This window comes from Myxocyprinus asiaticus, chromosome 24 (genome assembly GCF_019703515.2).
Source record: "Myxocyprinus asiaticus isolate MX2 ecotype Aquarium Trade chromosome 24, UBuf_Myxa_2, whole genome shotgun sequence".
In the NCBI taxonomy this organism is placed as follows: domain Eukaryota; kingdom Metazoa; phylum Chordata; class Actinopteri; order Cypriniformes; family Catostomidae; genus Myxocyprinus; species Myxocyprinus asiaticus.
In genome coordinates, this window is record NC_059367.1 from 8,038,350 (window position 1) to 8,064,244 (window position 25,895).

General features: G+C 37.1%; 1 protein-coding gene across 3 annotated transcripts in view; it reads left to right on the plus strand.

Annotated features, from left to right (window-relative positions):
• The window catches only part of LOC127415039 (TBC1 domain family member 22B-like), a 103,324-nt gene that overhangs the window by 19,175 nt on the left and 58,254 nt on the right, over positions 1-25,895 (plus strand). For all 3 annotated transcript variants that reach the window (XM_051653518.1, XM_051653519.1, XM_051653520.1), the window contains 3 exons: positions 5,318-5,446; positions 14,963-15,028; positions 15,896-16,010. In XM_051653518.1, the coding sequence (XP_051509478.1) occupies positions 5,318-5,446; positions 14,963-15,028; positions 15,896-16,010 (310 nt within the window). The remainder of the gene's footprint in view (positions 1-5,317; positions 5,447-14,962; positions 15,029-15,895; positions 16,011-25,895) is intronic.

Below are 25,895 nucleotides of genomic sequence, written 5' to 3' on the forward strand. Positions count from 1 at the left end.
CGGGCTGCAGTTATGGTTGTATGTGCTTGGATTTTCGGAGAAGGCTATACAAGCCTCATTTGTGTTTCTGGCGCATGATTACACAGTCAATAACACACACCTTTGGGCTGAGATGTACAAGCAAATCCCCACCCTGGACCGGCTACTCAACGCTTTTACTGCTTCATGCAATGTTTGCTGGAGGATTATACGGAATAATTCCATATGTTTAAGGTTGCAGAGGTAGACGCACACTGAGAGAATGCTAATGTGCCATATATAAGCATTTCGTCTAAGCATTTCATATGCAGATCGTGATTGCGAAGAGCATCATTTGGATTAATTCTTTTTTGGGCTTGGAGTTCTTGTAGGCCTGCATTACATTCATGTTATGTCACCATCCGTTTGGTTGAGAATTGTAAGGTATTTAACAATTCTGGTTCCTGTTCCGATCCACTGAACGATTCCATTAATGATTCTTTTAGAACTTGTGAGGAAGCACCAAATAATTGATCTAATCTATATTATATCATTTACAATTTTTTGTTTATATACTATAAACTACTCTAAGTAAAATGTTTTAAAACAAAATGTGTATCTTTTAAATTTTTTTTGAACTATCAGTTAGTAATTACATTTTGTATGAACTATCAGTTAGTAATTACACTGATTTAAGTCTCACAAGCCTTTACACCATAACACAGTAACGGTTTTTGGTTTAGACTATTTCGAGTGAGTCAAATGTTAATTTCTTTCTTCCCTGAGGTCCACTGATAATGTTAGTAAAGTTTTTTATTTATTTATTTTTTTAATTTTTTTTTTTGCACCAAAACAGTCATAATTTAGTAATATATTATCATTTTCCACCCTGTCTCTGGCCCTCTTTTTGAAACGCTTGGTTTTAGCCTCAACGCCTCCTTAAAACGTCTTCGTAAATGGCCACTGTTTTGATGGGCTAACATTGTGCAGCCCCTCATATACAGCCATATTTTAAACTCAATCAGAAGAGAAAGAACAAGCTCCACAACATTAAAAAAACTAAATATTTTAAGGTTTACACTAAAAAAATCCAACACATTGCATCCAAATATATTAAACTGTCCATCTGAAGCACAACTGTTAACACTCAGCACCTTAAACTATCAAATAGTCCTGACAATATGAAATATTCATGAATTAAACTGTTTACTTACGGTTTTGCTATCAGGTCCAAGTGTATTTAACTGCCCCGTCCTTTAATAACAGTTCCTTTGCTAAGCTTGTATCGTATTGACTGGTCCTCAGGCAATCCACGCTGTTATGACCCAAAAGAAATGCTCATACATAGTCCAAAGCACACTGAAGCAAAATGCGCGCAAATATACTGTACAGTATCATCATGCACACATCTCCGGAAACACATCGAATTGGTCAAAGACTTCCATCTAGTGCATGTTTACATACACTAACAATTAAAAATAGAGCAGATAAGCGCAAGAAGCCGTCCAGGTTTGTGCTCTAACTTCAAGATGATGTATGTGATGATGTAAATTATGTGTTGATGTTTTTTCACTGTAGAGGCAGTCATGAATTAAAGGCTTCCCCCTAGTGACGTAGGGAAGTCACGGAAGTAGAGAACGAGGCATTTTTGCAGCTTGGTTTCAATAAATGCTTTTATTGCATCAGGGATTAAGTTGAGAGTTCTGAAATTAACAGTATGTTTTTATAATAGAATGACCTCTTATGTGTCAAAATACTAAGGAAAAATTGATTCCTCATGAAATGACCCCTTTAACTGCTCTGACTGAGTCTTTGAGTGAGTGTGAAGCCATTTTATGTGCATTCGTGTTTAAATGAAGCTTACGACTGAAAATCTGAGAAAAAAATCAGCTAGTGAGACTTTAGACAGATGAGTTCGAGACTCGTTGGTAACATTTTACAATAAGGTTCCATTTGTTAACATTAGTTAACAACATTAGTTAACATGAATTAACAATGAACAATACTTTTACAGCATTTGTGGTAACACATGAAAATAAGGTTCAATTCTTTAACATTAGTTATTGCTTTGGGTATCATGAACAAACAATGAACAATATATTTTTTTACAGCATTTATTAATCTTAGTTAATATTAGTTAATAAAAATACAAATTTTCATTGTTAGTTCATGTAAGTTCATAGTGCATTAACTAATGTTATTACACGGTGGCCTGGGATACTCTATTCTGATTGGTCAATGGCGCCATCTAGCAGTCTATTATTGCTCTGTAACAACCGCACATCCACGTATCAGACCACTCATCCGGGTTCTGCGAGCCATCTCTCCAGCCTCACATATCACTCTGCGATCTCTACAAGTATGCTAATGAAATAATTTAAACTCAAATGAATGTTTCATTTGCATTTATATATTTATTTGGCAAGTAGTCTTGTAATAAGATGCATAGTGAACATCTAGATGTAAAATAAACACAAACAGAACTCCAACGCAAACCGGAGATTGATTTCAGCTGTTCAACGATTTATTTCTTCTCACATAATTACATAAATTCAATGCAAATCTGTTTCACGTACATTTATTGTTTGTTTGGCAAGTTGTCTTGTAATAGGCTGAATAAGGAGGAGTCAGACAGTAACTTTCACATCAACAGATCTCTGACGCACACCGAGATTGATTTCAGCTGTTCAACGATTTCTTTCTTCTCAAATTCCACATTTTCAATGCAAGTTAATATTTTATGTCCATGTATTTATTGATTTGGTTAGTAGCCATGTAATAAGCAGGATAATGTACAGTCAGACAGTTGTTATGACAAAATAAACACCTTCAGGGTAATACAAGACACCTCCGCTACACGTTGGGGTCCTGATCACCCTGTCAAGGTTTACTGTGTGATGATAACCGGCTGACTGTACATTATCCTTTACTTAACATATACAACTTTTGATTTTAAAACTGTGTTAGTATATGTTGTAACTAACATTAACCAAGATTAACAAATGTGGTAACACTTTACAATAAGGTTCCATTTGTTAACATTATTTAACAACATCAGTTAACCTGAACTAACCATGAACAATAACAATGAACAATTGTATTTTTATTAACATTAACTAAGATTAATAAATGCTGTAAAACATATTGTTCATTGTTTGTTCGTGATACCTAATGCATTAATGTTAATGGATGGAACCTTACTGTAAAGTATCACCGACTCGTTTGTGACTTGTTTTGACCAATTCATTGTAAAGATAGAAGCTCATATGAGTCATTCGTTTGCAATTGGACTGCACTTGTCGTGCTGTATGTTTGTACGTTTCCAAATTACGATCCAGGATTTACATAATGCAAACTTTCAAAGACCTACTCAGAATCCCATTGGAAACCCTTTTTAAGATCATTTAAATTTTCAGTGTGGAATTTAATTACTCTTAGAAAAGTTTGAAAAGCCGATTATGGGGTGAATCCAAATGAGCGGACGGAATGCAAGTTCTTGCACTTATTATTTGCCTGAAGCAACAAACGTGAACAGAATGGAGAGGCGAATTCTGAATGTACATTATTATTAATGCATTTCAAGCAGTTTGCAGCTCTTTGTGCATGCTCATTATAACGAGTTGAGAAAGAATATGAGGGAAAGACTCTTTAAAAACACAATTTTCAGAAACTTAATGGACTATCATGACAACTCTCTCCGACAGCTTCCACACCTTCATGTCTGCTCTACAAATTCCCTGAACTTGCTGCCGGTTCTTTAGAGATTTTTCAGTAGCTATTAACTATGTACTTACACAGTGACTTCATGCCTGTGTGCAGGGTTGGGGAGTAACGGAATACATAACAGGATCACGTATTTAAAATACAAAATATAAGTAACTATTCCACTACAGTTACAAATTAAATCATTGGTAATTAGAATACAGTTACATTCAAAAGTATTTTGATTACTGAAGAGATTACTTTGCATTTTATTGTCATTTGTTTCATTTAATATTTAGTCCTTTCAGATGGAAAACATTTATACATATAAATGATGCGATCCAAAGTGCATTTGAACAGCGGTGAAACACTTTCTTATGATGTGTTACATTCATACAAGCAGACAGAGAAGTAAGTTTGAAGTAAGTTTGGAGCAGAAGAAATAGAAATAAACCTTGTGTAAATTGTCAGCTTTACGCTAAGCTAAAATGCTATTTCTAGCCATTTTACATGCACATGTTACCAGGCACTGATCATATTTTTTATCAAGAAAATTCACGTTGGATAATAATTTCTTTTTTTCTAGTAAGATCTTTGGTATTATGGCAAAAATCATATTCTTAATGATTTGTTTCTTAATTTTTATTGTTTTCCTGTAAAAATATCTAAAAATCAATTTGATTGATCTTGTTTTAGAAACAACACTGTATAAGATATTTAGGTTTTTCAGAGAATGTATTTTTAACATGTGTATTTTGTCTTACTGAACTGGTAGAGTTTTTATAGTCAAAACAAGTGAAAAAATCCAGTGCTGAAGAAGTAATCCAGAGTATTTAGAAAACGTTACTGACCTTGAGTAATCTAACGGAATACGTTACAAAATTACATTTTACAGCATGTATTCTGTAATCTGTAGTAGAATACATTTCAAAAGTAACCCTCCCAACCCTGCCTGTGTTTTAGTTTAGTAGCTACATGACTGTAAGTTTAATGTGCCAGACTCCGTTCATGATTTCTTCATGTTCTGTATTTTCTTTTCTTAGTAGCAAAGTCAAGTATTACTATTAATTTTGCTCATACTTGCAGTTAGGTTGTTTTGTTTTTTCCTAACCCTAAGTATTACATTTCAGCATGTAACTTGTCACCTATAGGTGCTACAAACATGATTGGCACCTCAAATCTTGCAGCTTGTTGTGTGTTATTACTTTCCTTAGTGATTAGACTTGAGATTTTCACCTGGTGGATGATAAAACTAAAATCACCTAGATCTGGTTATGCACTGGTTTGTGCACTTTATTATAAGTCCTTTATTGTAAGGCAAGAAAACATCTGCTATGAACATAAATCTACAGTAATTGTAGCTTGATAGTCTCCTATTAGAAGCTTTTTAAAATGTGCATTATATGAGCAGCACAAAAACAAGCAAATATTATGAAATATTCACTCCCAAAACAGATCGAAACTACAGCACAGCTTTTATCTAGCAGTACTTTTTTTTTATTATTTGTTTGTTTTTTTTTTGTTTTTTTTGCGTTAAATGCACAGTATTTGTTTATTGCTGTTTTTAATATGGAGAAAAAAAATCCCCAAAATCCCCTCCTGAAACCTTTTAAAATACAGTCTCATTTTTCCTCTCTTCCTGTTATTTTTTTTTTAGGGCTATCTTCCAGCCAATAAGGAACGCCGGGATCTGGTTCTCCAGAGAAAGAGGAAGGAGTATTATGGCTTCATTGAGCAATATTACCACTCCAGAACAGATGAGAACCACAGGGACACATACAGACAGGTAGCACTCAATTTAGCCTTTTCCTGAGTAGCTTTAAGTCTCAGATGGTGTGGCAAAGTACTGCCAATGGAGCAAGGACTGTATGATGCATATTGCACACAAAATAGCCAGTACGCTGGGAAACAAAGTCACATTTGTAAGGTACCAGATTGCTACAATCAGTACGTTTACATGCGCAGTTGTAATAGGGCTGTAATAATTTCTGTCAGACTGAAGTGTTTCAGTCGGTTAATCATTTGTTCTTTTCATAAGAATCCAATATCAGAAAAACGAAAAAACAACTTTTCTCATTATTGATCTAGAAATCCAATATTAAAAAAATCAAATAACGACTTGTTTTCCTTACTTTCATAATACTTTATAAACATTGCAAATAAATAAATAAATAAATCTTCGTATTTTTTAATTTTTCATTGAAAATATGTAAACATTCTTAAAACAAGATCAATTTACTTGTGAAGCAAAATGAAATAAGATGTGATTTCAAAAAGAAAAGAAGTTTATCTTTCTAACCACATTGGACATTTTTAAAAAAAAATTTTTTAGCAAAAACCCCACCAAATTTTGTTAGATTTTTCTGAAAACAAGACTTAATATTTTATGCCATTCTGCTTCTCAAGTTATTTTCTTTCTTTTTTTTTTTTTTATTTATGTTTAGATATTTTTACCAAAAAATAAGACAAAAATACTCAGTAATATTTTTTTATTTTTTTTATTAATGTAGGAAATAAGAAAAGGGGCTTTGTTTTGAAAAATAAATGATAAATAATTGAATATTATAATGTTTATTCTCTTATTTATTTTTGAATGGAAAGTCAAAGTATCAAAATGCATCTCGTCTGTGGCAATTTTTCTCATTTTAAATTTTTAAACTGAGCATAAAATCAAAAGTACGGAAAACAAATCATTATTTGTTTTTTAATATTGGATTTCTAGATGAATAATGACATTATTATTATTTTGTTTTTGTTTTTTGTTTCCAGTGTTGGATTTTTAATTGAATATGAAAAGAACGAAAGATACATATATTCTTCGTTGACATTTTAAAAAGACGAATTATTGTTTTAGTCCAACATTAAAAGTGCATTTAAATTTACTGAATAAGCATGTATGAGGCAGAAATAGTCACCAGATTTGACAAAGTTAGCATGGTTCATGGCAAAATTATATTTATTTGTGCCTTTATTTCAGAGTTATGTTCATGACATGTAGTGATATGTATTTGTTACTTTTTGATGGATGCAGATTCTGACCATTCTGCACTAGGGATGGGAATCGTTAGGAATTTAAAGATTCCGGTTCCGCTTCCTCTTAACGATTCTGGTTCCTTAACGGTTCCAGTAACAATTCCAGTAGTTCTTCTAGTACTTTTTTAGGAAGAATTATTTGACAGAGAAATGCAATTCTCATTGGATTTACTGTCCTCTGCAGTCTGTTGCCAAATGATGAGATTCTTTAAGATTTCTACAAAGCAGATATAACAAATCAGAAATACATTTAATACAATTCTCATAAAAGGTGTGTTTGCTGACTTTTTAGAGACATATATACAATCCAATAATTATTCCTAACTAGGCTATATCTGGATGGATCTAAACAAACAAGAAATGTGATGGCATATCTTCCTCTTTTTTTTTTTTTTAATAAAAAATTCCTTGAATTACAAAACACATGTATCTTAAAAGTCGGCATGAAACGGAAGTTGCGACCAACTTTACTTCCGTATTGTGAAGTATTTCCAAGTGAAACAGCTTATCGAACAAGAAAAAACTGTAGGGTGGGGATTTGCGTTTATCCATTGGTTGTTGATTGGATTGTGAAAATATGGGCGTTGCATAGCAGAACGGAGGCAGATCTGAATGCAAGTTTGCAGTGGACACACACAACCCTACCACCGTGCTGCTCGAGTGAGCGATCTCAAAACATTTATGATCAAACTGACAATATAAATGCACGAGCACATCGCGGTCTCTGCTTACGAAGAGGCTGTATTGAGTAAAAGATAACCATATTTTAACTTTTTGAATCACAATACACTAAATATTAAGGAAAAAAAACACTTACTCATGCTGTGCATCCCAAGATAAATGCATTCAAAAATATAAATAAACTCCATAGACATCCAAAGCATTGTATTCATTAGTGATCACCTCAGCAATTCAGGCGTGAAATGTCTCGAACACAGCCGTGAATTCACCGTTATTCCTCAATGTAAATTCAAGCCAGCTGACAAGTAACCAAGGAAGTTTTGGATAAGGAACGATAGTTTTGAAGGAAAATGGACGAAAATACACCTTGCCATCTTCACCAACATGCGATTGACGCTTTGTTCAACTCTACGCAAGTTTGTGATATTAATAAGAAAGGGGCGTGGTTTAAGTGGACTAAATGATTGGAGAAGCCCTGCATACGTCAACAGAGAGAAGTCTGTTGTTTCTCCGGAAGATCGAGTTGATACATTTTGTTTAAAGGTTACGAGGTAAAAAAATCCCCAAAAAAAACATATGCATGGATGAATCGTTCACAATAAGATTAATAACATGCTGTGGCAGTAGGGCATGGTTGAGTGCCGGCTTGTGAATGGAGAGCGAGATCAGGAGATGAGAATGGTAAGGATCGTCACCTGGCAACGATTATCTCTAACAGCTGTTTGTCATTGCAGTGAGAGTTGGAGACGGATTTAAGAGCAAGCCAGATGTCAGTGAGGGGGAGAGAGAGCTACGCACACACCCCGAGACTGTGCTGTTCCTATGAACATTTGAGATTGCGCTGAAAAGCGAGTTTGTTTTGTTTGTGATAATAAATACCTTTTGTGTTGGATTTCACCGACTCCCGCTCCCTCCTTGCAACCCATCACGAACCCATTAGACTGGTGCTGAAACCAGGGATTTAGGGAGGAAGAACTCCACCATAGATGCCTCACCTCTGGAGGACGTTTTCAAGACCCTCGCCAGCATCCACCAGTCACAGCATCAGGCCCTCCTCAAGCTGCACACAGAACAGAAGAAGCGGTTTATTGCGCTCATCCAGACACAAGCTAAGAACCGGGAGTTGCTCCGGAGCTTGCTGCCCCAGGAGGGTGCTGCCGCTGCAACCCCGGACCCCATGACCACGCCGCCCCATGTTCCACTAGTCAAGATGGGACCCCAAGATGATCTGGAGGCCCTTCTGGAGCTCTTTGAGCAGACGGCTGGGGCCTACGGATGGCCGAGCTCCCAGTGTGTGGTCCGTTTAATACCACTGATGTCCGGGGAAGCCCAACTCATGGTGCAGCAGTTATCAATGGAGAACCTCCTGGTATACGCCAACTTGAGGAAAGCCATCCTGCAACGGGTCGGCCGGACACCCGAGCAGAAATGCCAACACTTCCGCTTGCTGACCTTTGGCGAGCACTGCCACCCGTTTGCCTTCGTCCAGCAGCTCCGGGACGCCTGCCGGAGGTGGTTGCTGGCTGAGAAACGCAACGTCAGGGCTATGATTAACCTGGTGGTACTGGAGCAGTTTATTGCTTGACTTCCAAGAGGGATGGCAGAGTGGGTCCAGTGCCACTGCCACTGCCCGGCATCGCTCCAAACGGCCATCCAGCTGGCAGAGAACCACATGGCGGCATATTTGGGAGCTGGTGAGCCCCGAGATTCTTCTCTCTCTCTCTATCTCTCTCTCTCTCTCTCTCTCTCTCTCTCTCTCTCCTGTCTTCCCTCCTTCCCCTTCTTTCCATCCTGTTCCTCCTCCCTCAAAACGGGGGGTGTCCCCTCCCAAACCGGCTCCTCTGCTTCGGGGACTGAACTACCCGCTTGTTTCCCATGTCCCTCTCTGCTCTCATTCCCTGGTTGGTGGACCTGCTGCGTGGAGTCTGGGCCGGTCTGCTGAAGCTGTGTGGAGCCCAGGCATTTCCGGGACCAGTGCCCGGTGATGGAGATAGGGACCTTGGCTCGGGTCCCCGAAGCACTGCAGGCCGCCCCCAATAGAGCATTTAAATTATTGTATGGGCGTAAGCCTCACAGTGTCTTCAACGTTGTGAGAGAAAATTGGGAGGAGGGACCTTCAAACAGCAAAAACAAAATTCAATACGTTCTTGACCTGAGAGCTAAACATACATTGGGGCAACTATCACAGGAGAATTTGCTACAGGCTCAAGAACGTCAGTCCTGGCTGTATAACGGGAGCTCGTTTACGGGAATTTACATAGGTGATGTTACATAGATAGAGATAAAGTCCTTGTATTACTACCCACATCAAGCTCTAAATTACTCACAAAGTGGCAAGGGCTCTTTGAGGTCACACGGCGATTATGAGGTTAAACAAACAGATAGGGGCGGAGCACAGCAAATTTACCACCTCAGCCTCTTATAACTATGGAGGGAGGTGGTCCCCATGGCTTTGGCGACGGTGGTACCGGAGAGGGAGGAGCTTGAGCCGAAGGTGAACTTAAAAGACAATTGAGGCACCCCGGTCACTTTCAGAGACCACCTCTCACCGTCGCAAGTCACGGACGTGGCCCAGTTGCAAAGAGAATTCTCAGACACGTTCTCGTCCCTTCCCATTCGTACTAACCACATAAAACACCATATCGAAACAACCCCAGGGGTAGTGGTACACAGACGTTCCTACCGATTACCTGAGCACAAAAATAAAGTGGTTCAGGGAGAATTAAAGGCCATGCTCGATATGGGGGTAATGGAAGAATCCAACAGTGACTGGGGTTCCAAAGAGCGATGGCTCGGTCTGGTTCTGTGTGCTTTTTGTGTGAGTTCTTATTTGATTTCGAGTTGGACATTCATAACTTGCACATCAGTGTAAGATTAATACTATACCGGACTAGACCGGAAGCACTGTATGTTTTGCGCTGTAGATTCAAAAGAACCGGCTCATTTAAATCATGCTTTCAGGACTTGAACCATATTGGAAGCGCTGTCTGTTTTGAGCTGTAGATTCAACAGAGCCGGCTCAAAAGAGTCATTTGTTTGTGTGTTTTACGCTTTTGACCCAGTAGAGGGCAGTGCTTTTTAGTACAGTGTTCCAGCTGCATCGGTAGAAAATTCACGCAGGGGAACTGTCAACGGAACCGAAAATCAAGAAGATCATCCGATTCCGGTATTTTGTAAAGAATGTTCTGAAGAAGAACCGGTTCTCGGTTTCCAACCCTATTTTGCACACATTTTCCACTCATTTCTACTTCGTTGCTTTTGCAGAATCTGCTGCATATTATTTTTCACTTTGCACACTGGTCTTTTATTGTTGTATCATTGGTTTCAGGTTTACCAGGCCTAAACTTTACTGTAACTTGGATTGTCATTTTAAAATATTGGTCAGGCAGCCACTTCCTATCTAACTGGGCGGTTCTTGGCCACCGTACACTGCAAAGTGGACCAGACGTTTTGCTGATAGTCAAACGCCTGGCTACAGTCTGACCTTATCACCTTCTTTAAATTTAAACAATTTCTAATCCTTGACAGCCCTGGCAAATACTGGATAACCTGCTATCTTGTAGGTAGTTGGCTATATACACACTATTGATCCTAGAGGGAAAAAACAGCTGTATTAAAACTATAATTATATTCAAATCAAATCACTTTTATTGTCACACAACCATATACACAAGTGCAACAGTGGGTGAAAGTCTTGGGTGCAGTTCCGAGCAACATAGCAGTCATGACAGTGATGAGACATATACCAATTTACAATAAACATCAGATTCAGCACTGTGTAACCATGAGAACTGAGTTATGCAATTACATAGTCAAAGAAAAGGCTTAGGTGTTGTTTTGGTTTGGAATAATAAAGGAAGTTTGTCATGACCTGAATCTGTAATGGAAAAACGTAATCAATAATTAATTATGACTGATTATCTTTAAGTTCAACATGAATGTACATGGAGCACTGAACACATGTCAGGTTTAAGGTACTTAAAGGGATAGTTCACCCAAAAATGAAAATTCTTTCATTATTAACTCACCCTCGTGTTGTTTTAAACCAAAATGACTTTCTTTTTTTTTTTTCATTACACAAAGGGAGAAATGTGTGTGTGTGTGTGTGTGTGTATGTATATATATATATATATATATATATATATATATAATGTTCTGCTCAGTGATGTCATACTATGGCAGTGGATGGTGACCACCTCTTCAAGCTTCAAAAGGGTGCAAAAGTATATTTCAGAAGTCTAATAAATTATTCAGTGTGACTCATGCCTTGTTTTTAAGGCATACAATTGCACAAAAATGCTCACTCACTATCATCTGAACCAGAAAATAATAGTTTTGAGATTTAAACTTCAGCAAATGAAACTTTCAATTCAATTTGTTTTATATATGTATAGTGTCTAATAATACATTGGCAATGTACAATTAAATATGAATTTAATCTGCCCATTTGATCCTATTATTAAAAAAAGTCCACTGGAAAAAGCCAAAAGATTTTGCCAAACTTTTAATTACTGTAAAAAAAAAAAAAAAGAAATTCGAATTTAACTCTATATACAAATATTTAAATAATTAAAATAAAGATAATTGGTGCAAGTTCTTTGAGACAAAGTATAAAGTAAATATATTTATGATTATGTTTTAATGTTTGTTTTATGTACCATGATTAATCGCAATTAATCACAGAAAAATGTTTAATCAATTCACAGCCCTAATAAGAATCTTACTGTTATAGAAGTAGTTTTATGAAACGTTTCACTGCAGCTTCACTGGATTTACTTGAATGCGTTATACTGCTTTGATAAACTTTAAGCACTGTTTTCTTATTTCAACCCTCTACAGACATGTTGAATATATAATATATATATATTAGTATTCATATATATGACTTCACGTGCTATAGTATGTGAGAGTGTATATTTTCAGATTTCGCTTTATCATTTTAATGACATTTAAGCTTTTAAAAAATTTACAAATTTCACATTTTATCAATTTATATGACATGAAATTGCATTTATAATAATGATACAAGCTTTTGTCACTGTGTTTAAAATTTCATACACATTTTAATAAAGCAATATCACACAAGAGTGCTGTATGTCCAGCTTTCACAGCTGTGCTGATAGATGGACAATACAGCACCATTGCAAGTATGATTTTGCTTTTATACAACAGTTAAACAAACGTGTAAATAAATTAGTACAGAAAAACTAAGGACTGTCCCATGTTGCATGCTGCAGCTGTTAGTTTAACTCTATTCCTCAGCTGTAGTGTGAAAATAATTCGCTCCGATCATGGAGTGATGCTGCCATACGTGCTATCTGAATTATCCTACGAGTATTTCACTCACGTTCAAGTGTTTTGTTGTCGGAAAGAAAACATGGAGTGACGCCAGTTATTTCTTGTATATTTCTTGGGGAACTCTTAATTTTACACTGATAAAGAAAGGGTTCTCTCCTCCACCATGTTGAAAGTTTACGTCTCTCCCAACTTGGAATCTTGTATCAGGCAGGCACCCTGAGCTTGGCAGTCACAATCACAATCCTCTTATACCTCATACATGAAAAAAGTCATACTTGTTTCATATTTCTATTTTTGTATGTTTTACAAGTATATAGGCATTATTAAAATGTTTTATGTATTTATGTAACACAGAAAGTATGCAGAAAATAACAGAACAATGTAGTCCTAGTGACAATTCAGATTTTTTTTTTTGTTGTTTCAAAGGGGGGTGTGACCAAAAAAATTTAGAACCACTGGTTTTATTCATTTTTGAAAATTATTCGGGCCATTCCTTTAAAACTGCTTTGAGATATACTTTTATTACAATCAACGGCAGACTCATGCGTTGATGTTGCGCACAGTCTAGGACTGTCCATGTGTCGACAATCTGGGCCACAAGCCAACTGTGCTGATAACAAAAGTTGCATCACGCATACTGTGCGCTTAACGATCAGCAAAGCGGACTACTGAAGTATACTCAGGCCTTTAGTTTGAACCTACAGACCTACAAAAAGCCCATATCTCTAACCACTATGCTGCCCCACACCTCAATCATTTGAAAAGCCCAACCACCCTCCATGCTAATCCATTTCTGCAGTAAGTCTGTCAAGGTTACACCGGTGTCTGAAAAGCTTTAGTAATACACCGCAAGTTATTAATGGGAGTGGAGGGGCTGGAATCAATATTCTCATGGGCTGTAAAACTTGGGTTAATGGTGCAGGGCTAGTAGTCAATTGCTATTCCTTGTGTCCTCTCCTCACATGTCCTGTTCCTCAAGGCTCACCAGCTCCCAGCCCCTCATTTTGTCTACTGCAATGCAAATCGGACACAGACTTTATAAGGATTTATATGGTTGTACAGAGCCATTGGACTGGCCCCTGTCTGTCTGGGGAGAAACTCTATATGACCTTTTAGTGTGGTGACAGTCTGATAGGTTACAGAATGGCGGTGGATACAAGTGAACTATACTTAGGTGGCCGTTGAGTGACCTGCATTACTGCAGAAACATTTATGTGAAGATATGATGAAATGATTGTCTTACTCTGTATTTTTGTCTTGTTTTTTCTAAACACCCTTGGTCCATCATTTCAGTACGATGGCACTTATTAGGAACTTGCGGCAAACCTTAAAAAAGGACCTTAAAATGGATTAGTCAGTGCGACTCGTGCATCATATTCCAAATCGTCTGAAGGCATAAGATAGAAATAATGTGGAATTTTTTTGTCATGTTTTAGCGAAAATCTTGACATCCGAGAGCTATGAGAAGAAGCTTGTTCACAGTGACTGAGGTACTTATGCAAAAACGTGCATGTTTTAACGGCAAAAACAATGTATGTGAGCATGATGTACAAGGAGGACTGATATATTCATTAAAACATTTAATTTTGTGTTCAACATAAGAAAGAAAATTGGATTTGGAACTACATGAAGGTGAGTAAATTGACAATTTTAATTTTTGTGTGAACATCCCTTTAAAACAAGATATATTTACATAAAAAGCAAAATGACAACAGATATTAGGCTAAGTGTTGTTTTCAGAAGAACCTAACAAAGAAAAGGTGAGATTTTTCTTGTTTAAGCATCTCAAATCTCAAAAGATTTCTTTGAAAACAAGTCTTAATATCTTATGTTATTTAGCTTCTCAAGTAATTCTATCTTGTTTTAATGATGTCTAGATATTTTTTACGTATAAACTAGACATAAATACTGAATAAGAAAACCTTTTTCCATTGTACGAACGAAGAGAGCAAGGAAGAAAATAAATATATGAGGGAACCGGATGAAAAAGAAGAGTTGCAACCTGTATGGATGCTGCATTGTCTCGTTTTCAAAGAGAGTTCATGCCGGTTTCATGTATAGCTTGTTATGAAACCGAACCGATACCATGTGCAGTTTGGTCCCTGATGGTTTTTCCTTCATTTACTGGAAGGAAAAAGCACATGTAACTTAATTTAGTGCTGCGAGGCATATTGATTTAATTTCTTATTTTCACCCTGGTCACCTGTGTTTCTGACACACAGAGTCAGTAACTGGTTTGTGTGGGTGTATATTTGAGTTCACCTCTGTGTCTGTGTGTGTTTTTTGACAGATTCACATTGATATCCCGAGGACAAACCCTTTGATTCCTTTGTTTCAGCAGCCGCTGGTGCAGGAGGTGGGTGATATCTTTCTCTTCGTCAACACCTGAGTCTTGCATCACACCACACCTGTGTCAGACACAAACCGGCATCATACAAAACAACTGATCTCACACATCCAGTCTCACACAGCATGTATTGATGTCTTAATGTGTTCATAAAGCTTCGAGAGTCTGGGTCACATTTCACCCCAAAGTCAAAAGAAATATTATATTTTGTGTAAAGAACATGATGCCTATTTTAGCCATTACGTGACATTTATTTTCATAATTCACATGTTTTCCTCCAAAATTTTCATTATCATTATGCATCCCTTTTTACATTTACTGAAGTTTTGAGTCAATGGTGATTTTCAATATTGTTATAACAGTATTTTTTTGCTATATTACAGTAAAAAAAACTGTAATGCAGTGATTTTTATTTAATTAAGCATAAAATAAAGGCATTACTACAAATACTACCATGATGCATAAATACATAACATTTTAAATAATATATAAATTTTTTATACAACAAAGCCTATATAAAATATAGGCTTGTGAAATTCACCCAAGAAGAGCGCGTGCTATTAATGATCCATTTTACACTGGTTGCAGCCAGCATGCATTGGTATACCTGAGCTTTGTGTCATTACAAACCAGCAGGGGGTGCTGTGGTATTTTTAACACACAGAGAAGTGTAGAACACTTGTAACCCATAGTACTGAAGGAACACGCTTGAAATGCAGCTGTTTGAAGATGCTTGCATCAGAATGAGTGGACCTGTTGGTTTTCCAAGAGTCTGAATTCAACAACATTCATTTCTAAAAGTCTACCCAACAATCACAGTTCTTTTGAGAAATGAATCATTTTGCAGTTATTCAGAGGGTTTGTCTTGTTTTTCAGGTCTTTGAGAGAATTCTCTTCATCTGGGCTATCCGTCACCCCGCCAGCGGATACGTGCAGGGCATTAATGACCTAGTCACACCCTTTTTTGTGGTTTTCCTCTCTGAATTCGTAGGTAAGGGAAGTGTGCTACTTTCTGACAGTGTTTTATCGTCTCATTTGGATCAGACTGAATCTCATTTGACTCAAAAAATCTGAAAACAGCATTTTGAATTTTGTTTGGGCACATGAGTACTGTTGCTCAGCTAATAGTGTTGATGTCTATGATTTGACTTTTAGACAGGCCTGTAGCTGACAGACAGAGGTGGAAAATGGTTATACAGATGTAAACAAACTTGACAATATCCTATCAGTTGAAATGAATCTGTAGGCTAAAAATGCAGACACAAAAATAAAAAAGAATATTGTTTATATTTGAAAGACCGTCAGACTGGGAGAAGGAGAGACGGGAAATAGACAAACAAGAAAGAGAGTGACAGATAGGTAGAGGAAATGACAGACATACAAAGGGAGAAGGAAGGAAAGGGAGACTGAAAGAAAGACATTTGGGAGTCAGATGGAGAGACAGACAGACATATGTTGAGAGAGGGAAGTAGGATACGGACGGACAAGGAAGGGGGAGGGGGGAAGGGGGGGACAAACAGATAAGGAGGAAAATAGACTATAGCTCTCGTCCTTATTGCTATTCTTCCTCCACCCAGCAGTCTTCCCCTCCCTTCCTTATTTATTTCCTGTCCTCTCATCTGAAGGTTAATTACTTATGGATAGTTAAGGATTACAGAAGAACAGAAGGTGGCGCATTGATCTCTCTGCCGTGCTGCTGCTGCAATGTCACCAGTCCAAACACTGGGACATACCCACAGATTACCTGGATCACCAATCGATTTATTTCTTTCTCTCCCCTGTCTGTCTCTCCCTCTCTTGCTGTCTACCTTGGCTTCAGTTCTCTCTTTCTTCCCTCCTTCCCTCTGTTCTCCATGAAGCTCATTTACTGAAAAGCAGATTTTCACATTGAATCTTTCATGTCATTCTTTGGGTCCTTTATGCCTATAATTTGTTTGCGAGTGTGAATATGTGTTTGGGATTCTCTCTGAGTGTGAGTGAGCAATTCAATACAGCAGGTAGAATGAGCTGCATTGATCGGCGGGATTTAAGTGTTTACAGAGGCTTGTAGAGGGTGCCGAGCACACGGTGGGGGGCTTGACCCACCAATCGATGCATCTGAACGGACCTCATGATCCAAATAGGCTGTCAACGGGAGATAAAAGAGAGAAGTGCATGCCTGCGAGGTGATCTTTTCTGCCATGAGTTTCACCCCCACCGTCAGATATGTGCAACAGGGTCATCCGAGACTGCCAGGGTGGAGATGGCTGGAGTTTATTGTGTTAACGATTTAACTTGGGCCACATCTGAATCCTCGTTCTTCCATGGCATGTACCATTTCAATGATAAACAAACTTTTCGACAGTTGATGTCGGAATATGTTTTGTATGTAAGCGTGTGTAGTATAATCACATTCCCAAACTTACTAAACTGGCAGCCAAAAGTTTGGAATAATGTACAGATTTTGCTCTTATGGAAATAAATTGGTACTTTTATTCACCAAAGTGGCATTCAACTGATCACAATGTATAGACAGGACATTAATAACCTGAAAAACTACTATTACAATTTGAAAAAAAAACATTTCAGAACTTCTTAAACTACTTCAAAGAGTTCTCATCAAAAAATCCTCCACCTGCAGCAATGACAGCTTTGCAGATCCTTGGCATTCTAGCTGTCAGTTTGTCCAGATACTCAGGTGACATTTCACCCCACGCTTCCTGTAGTCTTATAGGGCACTTCTCACGCATCTTACAGTCTAGTTGATCCCACAAAAGCTCAATGGGGTTAAGATCCATAACACTCTTTTCCAATTATCTGTTGTCCAATGTCTGTGTTTCTTTGCCCACTCTAACCTTTTCTTTTCTTTTAGTTTTTCTGTTTCAAAAGTGGCTTTGTCTTCGTAATTCTTCCCATAAGGCCTGCACCTCTGAGTCTTCTCTTTACTGTTGTACATGAAACTGGTGTTGAGCGGGTAGAATTCAATGAAGCTGTCAGCTGAGGACATGTGAGTTGTCTTTTTCTCAAACTAGAGACTCTGATGTACGTATTCACTTGTTTAGTTGTACATCTGGGCCTTCCACAACTCTTTCTGTCCTTGTTATAGCAGTTGTCTTGTCTTTGAAGACTGTAGTGTACACATTTGTATGAAATCTTCAGTTTTTTGGCAATTTCAAGCATTGTATAGCCTTCATTCCTCAAAACAATGATTGACTGACGAGTTTCTAGAGAAAGCTGTTTCTTTTGTGCCCTTTTGGACCTAAAATTGACCTTAAGACATGCCAGTCTATTGCATACTGTTGCAACACTAAAACAAACACAAAGACAATGTTAAGCATAATTTAATGAACCAAATAGCTTTCAACTGTGTTTGATATAATGGCAAGTGATTTTCTAGGACCAAATTAGCAATTTAGCATGATTACTCAAGGATAAGGTGTTGGAGTGATGATGGCTGCTGGAAATGGGGCCTGTCTAGATTTGATCAAAAATTACTTTTTTCAAATAGTGATGGTGCTGTTTTTTACATCAGTAATGTCCTGACTATACTTTGTGATCAGCTGAATGCCACTTTGGTGAATAAAAGTACCAATTTCCTTCAGAAACCACAAAATCTGTACATTATTCCAAACATTTGGCCGCCAGTGTACATCCACCATGTTGCTATTGTCCATTAACCAATCTATGACGTATTAGCAACAATTACGAATGTTTAAAGGACCTGAGCCCAGATTAATGAAGCAACACTGGCTTTAAAATTATTTACATGACTGTAAGGGCTGGGTAAAAAAAAAAAAAAAGCTTTTTTTTTCCCCGATTAATCATGATTTTCATTTGAACTATCCCAATATCGATTCGCAAAATCACAAGATCTTTTGCTCTATGCCAGAGGTTCTCATTATGCTGATGGCGATCAACCAGTCGACCGCAAGACAACCACTGGTTTGTCTCGTTAACAAGCCAAAAGGAAAAGAGAGTAGAGAGAGAAACTACACAAATAACACAAACCTTAAAGATTGCTTTTTATTTCCGAATATCGGTAACTACGTGTTGTTTGACTGACTGACAGGCGGCTTATTTGTGCGCGCTTATGTGTGTGCTTATTTGCGCATGTGCTCTGAGAACGCTTGCGGAGTTACAGTAATGCAGATCCGCAACTAAACGGTAAAATACACTTCAAAATTCTGTCTTGGTGAGGTATTAATGTAAAAACAGACTGTATGGCTAAAGTGAACTTAAACAGCAGGACAAACAATGGATTTGTGTGAAAATATCAACTTTGGGTATAAATGTAGCCCAACAGACCTGCCACTGTCTACTATGTTGGTAAAATTAATAAACTACAATAACAAGAAAACAACAAGAAAACCACTCACTGTTCTTGGCTGGATAACATCAATAGGTATATAAAGTATTAATTATAATCATACAGTGAAGACCAATAATTAAAGTCGTTTTTCAATTTATAAATGTTTAATTGAACATGTGATGCTGCTGTTAAAAACTTTAAAGCACTGTTCTATTAATTTGTATCTTTGTTCTATTGTTTTTATTTGTTCTGTTGCTTGTAAATGTTTTCTTTGTTTTGGCTGTTACTGACTTGTCTTGAATAATTACTTGAGAACTTGAAACAGTGCATACTCAAATTTAGGGCTGGGTATATGGGTGTATTTCAGTTATAATGTCCCTTTTGCTTACATATGAAAGAAAATCTCTCACAGCTAATGATGTGTATTATACAGGGACCTTCTAAATTACAAATAATTATATTTTATTAGTTTTTCATCATTTTGGTCACATTTTAGCTTTTTAAAAATGCACAAATCAGTGTATTCAATCAATAATTATACTATATTGCATATATTATATTTGGTTACATGTTTATTGTTTAATTGCATAATTTGTTCTATTTACAAGTATTTACATGGATTTTTGAACATGCTAAAAAAAACGTACTGTCTCCAAGGAAACCGGTATTTCTGCACAGAGCGTCTGTAAGTGAGTGCATGTTAACGAGAGAGATGGCTTTATCTCATCCCTGCTATGCGTAATTGGAATTAAATGTCTATTTTTTTGTTGGTTTTGATCAACAACTGACTGGAAAGAAAGGGTATTAAAAGAGACAATATTCAATAACAAATTGGTCGCGTGGATCTTGTCTTTGGACACACATACATGGAACAACTTTTTCTCCCACTACACTACACAATAAATTTACTGGTAAAATCGAAACATTTACCAGCCAGTTCGCATAGCGAGAAATTTGGTTGCAAATGCGAGTGATTTCCGCTCATTGTAGTAGAGGGTTGCGTGTAGAGTAAAAGATCGATCTTGGGATTTAAGATTTGATATCAAGATCGTTCAAATGAAGAACACAATGCATCGGGAAATGGATATTTTTACCCATGCCTACTCAAATTAGTTAGCATTTTGTTGTGGGATTGAATTTGGTATTGAGAATCATTAAATTGTTTTCATATGTAAGCAAAATGGACATTATAACTAAAATTTACCCAAATGAATTGCAATTGAATCAGTCAGAATCAAAATCGGAATCAAGAGATTGTGAATCGGAATTAAATCGGGAAATCTGAATCGAAACCCAGCCCTAATGTCCGTTTCGTCGCCATATTGATTAAAGGTGAATTGTGTAATTTCTGCGCCTGTGCATATTAAGCTGAGATTAAAGAAATTATTTTAACATAGAAAAAATTGCATTCTTTGGCTTATTGATGTTTGCTTGGTATGTTAGCTACCAATTATAGACCTTATTCACAGTAGTGCCATCTTTGATTTTTGACGGGAATGACAACATGGCTGTGAGAGATAAACGTACAGTCTCTTCAGTGGGTTGTACAGTTTAAAGTGTTTTTGGATCATTCCACTGACAAGACATTGAAAAATATCTTTACAAGAAATTTCAGGAGACAAAAAACTCCAGACAACAAAAGTTGTGGAAAATTAGATGTGATCTAGAATCTTTTTGATAGCCTAATACAGTGCATGTAATTGAAGAGCCGGTTAGTCTATCCCTCGCAGCCTCATTAATATTCCCATCAAAAATCAAAGATGCCGTTACTGTGAATAAGGTCTATAATAAACTTGTTAACGATAACCAGTCTATTCAGTCTCCCCAATCTTCAAGTCAACAATTTACCCTAGTGTTGTTACAATTTAACTGCAAATGACAACTTTTTTTGTTTCCTTCGGGCATTTTTTTCTTTTTGAATCAGCTCTTTGACTCCCTTGGCTTTATGGTTAAATGTCAACTGTTGGCACACACTCAGAATCTCAGCAGATGCAGTACGTCTTCCAGGTATTGTTCGCCCACTTGATCATGAATATTGAGAATTCGGATATCCTACTCATTTGACGCACTGCTATTTGCATACTGTGTAGCATGGAAGTGCACATATTCTGGCATATGGCTGCTCTCAAAGCCCCAATTTTTCACTGTTTTCGACAACTCCGTTTGCTGTTGCTCTTGGACGGCACGGCTCAGTGGCTTTCTAGGGCTCCTCAGCAAGCTTTTTAGCTTTCTGCAGAGGCCGTCCTCTGAGAGAGAGTGGAGGAGAGAGTATTGGCGCTTCATACATAGCTCAATATCAGCGAGTAGTGTTTTAAAGAGAAGCCGGCAGGAAGGAGAGTCAAGGCGCCCTTCGGTTTAAAGTGTTGGTATTGATGCACCGAAGGATTTGAAGTGGAGAGCGAGCCGGTGAGAGATAGAATATTCTCAAAGGGTAAATCATCACATTTACCCTGACAGGCATAGAGGACAGCAGGGAAATCTCCTCTGTAAAGCATCAATGCCCTATCTCTCTCTCCTTCCCTCTCACACACACATTCATTTTCTATGAAGACTGAAGAAGGTGTGTGATATTTTCACATTTTTATTTATTGCCTTCCTAGTTTTATGGGCTGTTATTTGTGCCGTTACTGTGCAGTTTTAGTATGAAGTGGACAGACTGGGCTAGAAGTATAGTCTGGTTGTGACGAGTTTGTTATAGTTTGGTGTTGAATTTGATTAAATAAGCCATGAGAGGTTGTATATTACAGTGTTTTGTACCACGATTAAGGGGTAAAATCAATATCGAACAGCCTCTTGTTGTTGTTTTTTTTAAATATGATTTAAAAGACACCAATGTTCAATAAGGAAAACTTCTTATTTTAGGTACTGTAACTGGTCACAATTTCTTTTGAAAAAAGTTTTTACCTTTTTTCATAGACTTTTGCCTTCTAGTTCATTTTAAATAGCCTGTGGTGTGAAAAATTATTTTTAAAAGTACAAATAGTCCATGTAGTGTCAATTAATATGAGGGCATAAAAATTGCATGTATTATTAAAAAAGAATTGGTTTGGTTAAATCGTTTGGGAGATGGAGTATAGCATGTCACATCGCAGGACATGTCAACTTCCCAAAATATTTCATGTCAACTATAGTTCATAAATTGTACGCTGTTTACGGTTGTCTTATGGTTGCCTTTTCTAATATTTAAATAAATCTCACGAAGAGCATGCTATGGATTAAACGGTGTCAGCCTTCATTCCCAAATGAACATAATTTCAGCAAGGAAACCTACATTTGCTCCAAAGTTAATTTAAGATGATAACTTAATGTTAATTAATTCATGTATTGATTCAGGTGTCAGTAAAGGCAAAAGGCATCATAGTGAGTGTGTTATGAGCAGTTCTGTTTACTTACACTAATGTTATCAGGTGTATAATCGCTATCATTTCTCAATTCTGATTCACAGTCTCTACAATTTTCAATCAAATTACTGTGTAATTTAAACCATTTCTTTTACAAAATACATCAGCTAAATATGCTTTAAATTGTAACTTTTCATTCCAGCCCACGTAAAAACATTATCAATTCTGTTCATGAGAATATTTTGCCAAAAAACCACATTGTTCGTGGCATTCTCCCATTAATTCCTATGGGAAGTTCTGCAAAGCTTGTCAGAGCGAGCAACGGTGACCAAGAAGGGCGGAGCTTAGCGAAGGGTCAATTTGTTTAGTTCTCACAGTTGTCTGGATATTTTACATATGGCTTTAAATATGGGTCATCCATTTAGAGTCAGCGCTATATAATATAAATAATTTAATGTTTAACATAAGACATGTAGGAAGCCAATTATGGGCAGGAAGGTCCAACCTCAATGAGCCTTGGATTGTTCCGCGTTTGTCTGTCTTCACGCATTATCAAATGATCTCTCAGATCATCTAGGAGCAATGGGCTTCTTTCTCAGACACAGCACAATGACCCTTTCTTCCCCGCAGGGTCAGAATACAGGGCGGCAAAGCCTCTCTTTGTGGCACAAACAGGATTTCCCCTGCATTCTTCAAAGCAGCTTTATTCAGCAGAAATCTGTGTTTGTGTCCAAAGCTTTGGAGTGATGTTGAAATGTGGAGAGCTAAATGGATCAGGAGTCTTTCCAGTGCGGTGGCCCAGGCCATGACCACCAGGGCACTCCACGCTTCATTTGTGGTCAAAGAGGGCTATTTACTCTGCTTTTTTTGTTTTTCATCCTGCTAGCTCATTTTCCAGCTTGTTCTCCATCCATCTTTTTTGCTTGAATCCCATTCTGGCTCTCACTTCCACATCAGCTGTTTTTCCTACTGCAATGCAGAGATTTACTGGCAGTTCCCTCTCAAAGAGTTTTAGCAGAATGGTTGCTCACCCACTACCCTCTGATTTGCATAGTTTCAATCAGTACATTTACATGCGCAAGCTACAGTGGGTTTTGAGTAGTCGAGCTACAGTCGTCATCTCTCTGTCCAACTATTCATGACACAAAGCATAATCAAATATTTAAAGAAAGGACAACAAATATGTTGGCTTTCACACATCGTGCATCACGTCTGTCTTACGGAGCATCCATGTGCACAGAGCCAAGGCCAACTGTGAGCCGATCAACATGCTGGACAAAGTCGAGCTACAATCGCATTATATGTTTATCTAATCGCATTAGATCTGTTAGACCGACTTCACATAAACCAGACTGTTATGATTTCAGTCAGACTAAAGCATGTACGTGACATCTTAAAAAGACAAATTATTGTTTGTCTGATTAAAATCAAACTTTTAAGTGCATGTAAATGTACTGAGAGGGTCTGATTTTGACTTCAAATCTTGGTAGTGTTGGTGATTGTCATTCTGAAATTGGTGCTACATTTTCATACTATCCGTACTATATAGTATGCGAGATTAGGATGTGTCCCAAATCCTAATATGTTAAAATAGTATTTGCTCAGATGGCATACTATTTCTGATTGATTTTTGAGGTGTGCATCTGTAAATTTGGAGCATTATAACCTGAAACCCATTGCGCTATAGTTCAGGTGTTTGTGCCGGTTCTCTTTCTACATTTTCAGTTGTTGTAAAATGGTGGCAAATGCAAAGCCAAAGCAGCCAGATTTTAAATTTATGTAATTTCTGTGTCACTAGCATCACCAAACGGGTTTCCCAAACACCTCCCTAATTTCCCATTGGATGATGAACATATAGTCCCACCTAGTGTTGGGAACCGAGAACTGGTTCTTATTTAGAACGGTGTACATTTTTAATAGAAAGATGGAATCATTTTCATTACTTTCGATTCTGTTAATGATATTCGAACATGCATTCGTCTACCTGTGGGCTTAATACCATACTAAAATACTCTGACAGTGTTTCTTGCACTACCATTTAGCGACACTGCAACACCTAGGTCCCTATGATTTCCGCAATGCGGAGAACACGGATGGAATCGTGGAATTCAGTCATAAAAAAGGAATTAAATATAAAATGCTGAATAGCATGGAATATGATATGTGGGATGACATTAATGTATGTATGCAAAAATAATAAAATGTAAATCATTATACAGTATGTCCTAGTGTGAAGATTAAACCACATACGGCTGTAATTTAATTAAATAAATATACAGTCTGCATGTGCTGCAATGTGTAAAGCCAGCTGCTCATACATTGGTAGCACCGCATTGGTCCCTTTCAAGGCTAAAATAGTGTCTGATTATTAGCATCACACAAACTCTGTATGAAGCAGATTACAGAGTGCAGAGCACTCATTAACCTTGAAGTGTGCAGCACATGCAGGCTATATATTTATATAAATAAATTAGCACATTAAACCATATAGCGTACTGCTTATCGGGAAGTGAGAAGCTACCGCCATAAACAAATAGAAACTGAAAGAGTGTCACTCCAAAATATAAGCTTCAGCCAAAACAAAAGCTCAGTTTAACTAGACTTGTAAAATTGGAGAAATTGCACATTTCTTTTTCTTTTTCTTTTTTTTTTTTTTTTTTTTTTTTTTGTGAATAAAATCTTTTATCAGTGATTTTCATTAATGCTGTGATACAGGACTGTATTTGAAAAAAAAAAATTATAATAACTCAAATATTGTGTTTTGGATTGTGCGGTCAGGAACTGTATAGAAGCACTTAATTTGATTTAGAAATAATCCAATGGTATGTTGAAAAGTAATTGTTCTGTTTTCTTCTGATTCAAGTTCTAGAAGTTTTATTACACAGTTTTTGATGATAAAAGTTCATTAAAGTGTAAAAAACAGAAAACGTAAAAACATGACCAGTGCAATCCGATTTCCAAACGAATGACTGTTATGAGTCTGTTCTTTTGAATCAAAAGCACAAACATGCTGTGTGACCTGTGCAGCCTGATTCCCGAATAAATGACTCTCATCAGTCTGTTTTTTTTTTTTTTGGAATGAAAAACGTACTGAATCGCAAAGCATTCATTTCTTCATGTCCGACTCCAGATGAACCAAGAATTGTTAATGTGTAATGTGTACTTAGGCTTGTTAGACTTAAATCAATTACTGGATGGTTGTTGACATGATTGTGTATTTCAAGCCACATTATGAGTTTTGTTGTAA